This window comes from Geospiza fortis, unplaced genomic scaffold (genome assembly GCF_000277835.1).
Source record: "Geospiza fortis unplaced genomic scaffold, GeoFor_1.0 scaffold27, whole genome shotgun sequence".
In the NCBI taxonomy this organism is placed as follows: Eukaryota; Metazoa; Chordata; class Aves; order Passeriformes; family Thraupidae; genus Geospiza; species Geospiza fortis.
The window spans coordinates 5888077-5889939 of NW_005054329.1; the positions used below are offsets into that span (position 1 = coordinate 5888077).

The 1863-nt window shown below is 63.3% G+C and overlaps 2 protein-coding genes across 2 annotated transcripts in view; one reads left to right on the plus strand and one right to left on the minus strand.

The window, feature by feature from the left end:
• Positions 1 to 748, minus strand: part of SH2D3C (SH2 domain containing 3C) — a 23604-nt gene extending 22856 nt beyond the window's left edge. The window contains exon 1 of the mRNA XM_005421320.2: positions 659 to 748. Coding sequence (XP_005421377.1) covers positions 659 to 698 — 40 coding nt within the window. The 5' untranslated portion in view covers positions 699 to 748. The remainder of the gene's footprint in view (positions 1 to 658) is intronic.
• A 1096-nt stretch (positions 749 to 1844) lies between these two features.
• CDK9 (cyclin dependent kinase 9) overlaps positions 1845 to 1863 on the plus strand; it is a 6491-nt gene continuing 6472 nt past the window's right edge. Inside the window, exon 1 of the mRNA XM_031057313.1 lies at positions 1845 to 1852. Within this exon, the coding sequence (XP_030913173.1) occupies positions 1845 to 1852 (8 nt within the window). The remainder of the gene's footprint in view (positions 1853 to 1863) is intronic.

The window sequence follows — 1863 nt, forward strand, 5'->3', positions numbered from 1 at the left end:
GGAATGCAAGAGAGCACAGCCAGTGCTGGGAATGGGGTGAAGGCCACTGCAGCCTCCCCCCGGGGCTCGGGGGAAAGCTGAGGTCTGTGCTGAGGTCTGTGAGAAAGTGCAGAGCTCACTCCCGGTGGGTATCAAGCACTTCCTCCCTGAAGAGCCAGTGGGAATCCATTCCCAGGCTCCCTCCCCGGCTCCTCTGTGTCACCCCAATCCCTGTGCTGCAGGAGCACCCTGGGGTGAGGCTCCTAGCCACCCCTGGCCCCCAGCACCAGCTTGTACCCAAGCCATGCACCCTGAAGGGTGTGATTTAAGGAGTGAAGACCCCCAAACCCTGCTGTGCATCCCTCTAGTCACATCCCAGCATCCAGCACAGGGCTGGGCTGCAGCAAAGTGGTCCCAGTCCCAGCACCCAGCTCCTGAGCCAGCACCCAGTCCTGGGGATGGAAACCTCCAAAGCCCCTCACCCCAACGAGATTCCTAACGAGAGCAGAGCCTGTCACAGCTCCAAACATCCCTGGATGGGATGACTCCGTCCCTGGATGGGATGACCCAGGGAGCGTGTGAGCACACACTCAACACCAACTCACACACATCCTCCTACCCACCGAGATGTCCAGGTGAGCACCCCATTGCCCACCCTCCCTGTCCCGTGGTCACTTACTGAATTTCTTGAAGCCCCGTTGTTTCTGGCCCTCGGCCATGGCCGCGCTGCTCGGAGGCCGCGGGGACCGAGAGGGACAAGTCTGTAACTGTGAAGCCCTTCCCTGCCCGCTCCTCCCTTCCTGCCCCCCCTGCAGTCACTCATCGCTCGCTCGGCGTTTCCTCCCCAGTGCTCTCCTCTGCTCCCTGCCCTGTTCCTCCCCAGTGCTCTCCTCTGCTCCTGCTGCTGTCCCTGCCCTCCCTCACGCTGTCCCCACAGCTCCTGCACTCCCCGTGGCTGCTCGCACCTGCCTGGCTGCTCAAGAGCCACCTCTGCACCCCGGTTTGGGGATGTCTGCCAGATGTGCACAACCAAAAACCTCTGGGTGCTGGCTCTAGAGGAAGGTGGCAGCCCTAAAGGAGGGTGGCAGCCCCATGGAAGAAGGTGGCAGCCCCAGAGGAGTGTGACGGCCGTGTGGGTGAGCCCCATTGCCAGCTCTGTGGGTGAGGCTCCCGCCCTGCAGACAGGACTCTGCCATGCCCACCTGGTGCTCAGCCCCTGTGGGGTGAGAGCTGGGTGTCATTGCTGCCAGCAGGAGCACTGCCCACCAGCCATTCTCTCCTTCTGGGGACATTGATGTGCTCCATGACAGTGTCACCATGGAGGACAATGTGGCCTGGACCCAGCAGGGGTCTGTGTCCGTGTTTCCCGTTCCCAGGGGGCTGGTGGTTCCCACCACCAGGATGCTAGCAGTCACCTCTGCCACAGCTCGGTCCTTGGGTGCTGTCCACCCTGGGGACCAGGTTCGAACAGGCTGAGATCGATCTCTTTGTGCTGCACCTGGACACAGCCACGGCCGGGGGAGGAACTCAGGCTCCCCTCAACCAGTGCCTGGAGTCCTCCTGCCTGGCCATGGCCTCCCTACATCACAGCCACAGCCGCAGGAGCAGAAGCTTTGTTTAACTCCTGACGTGTTTAAGCACACACGGGGCACACAGCAACGCGCTTTAGGGCCACCGGCACCGGGGACCGCTCGGTGCTCCCGGGCCACGAGGAGGGACAACATGGCGGTGGTCCCAAGGACTGCAACACCCACAAGGCCCCGCGCGGCGACTGGGCCACGTGACGGCGTCGCGGGTCACGTGGCGGAACGGGCGGGACGCGGTGCTGTGGCAACGGCGCGGCCGCCATGGCCAAGCAGTACGACATGGGCGAGTGTGCCTTCT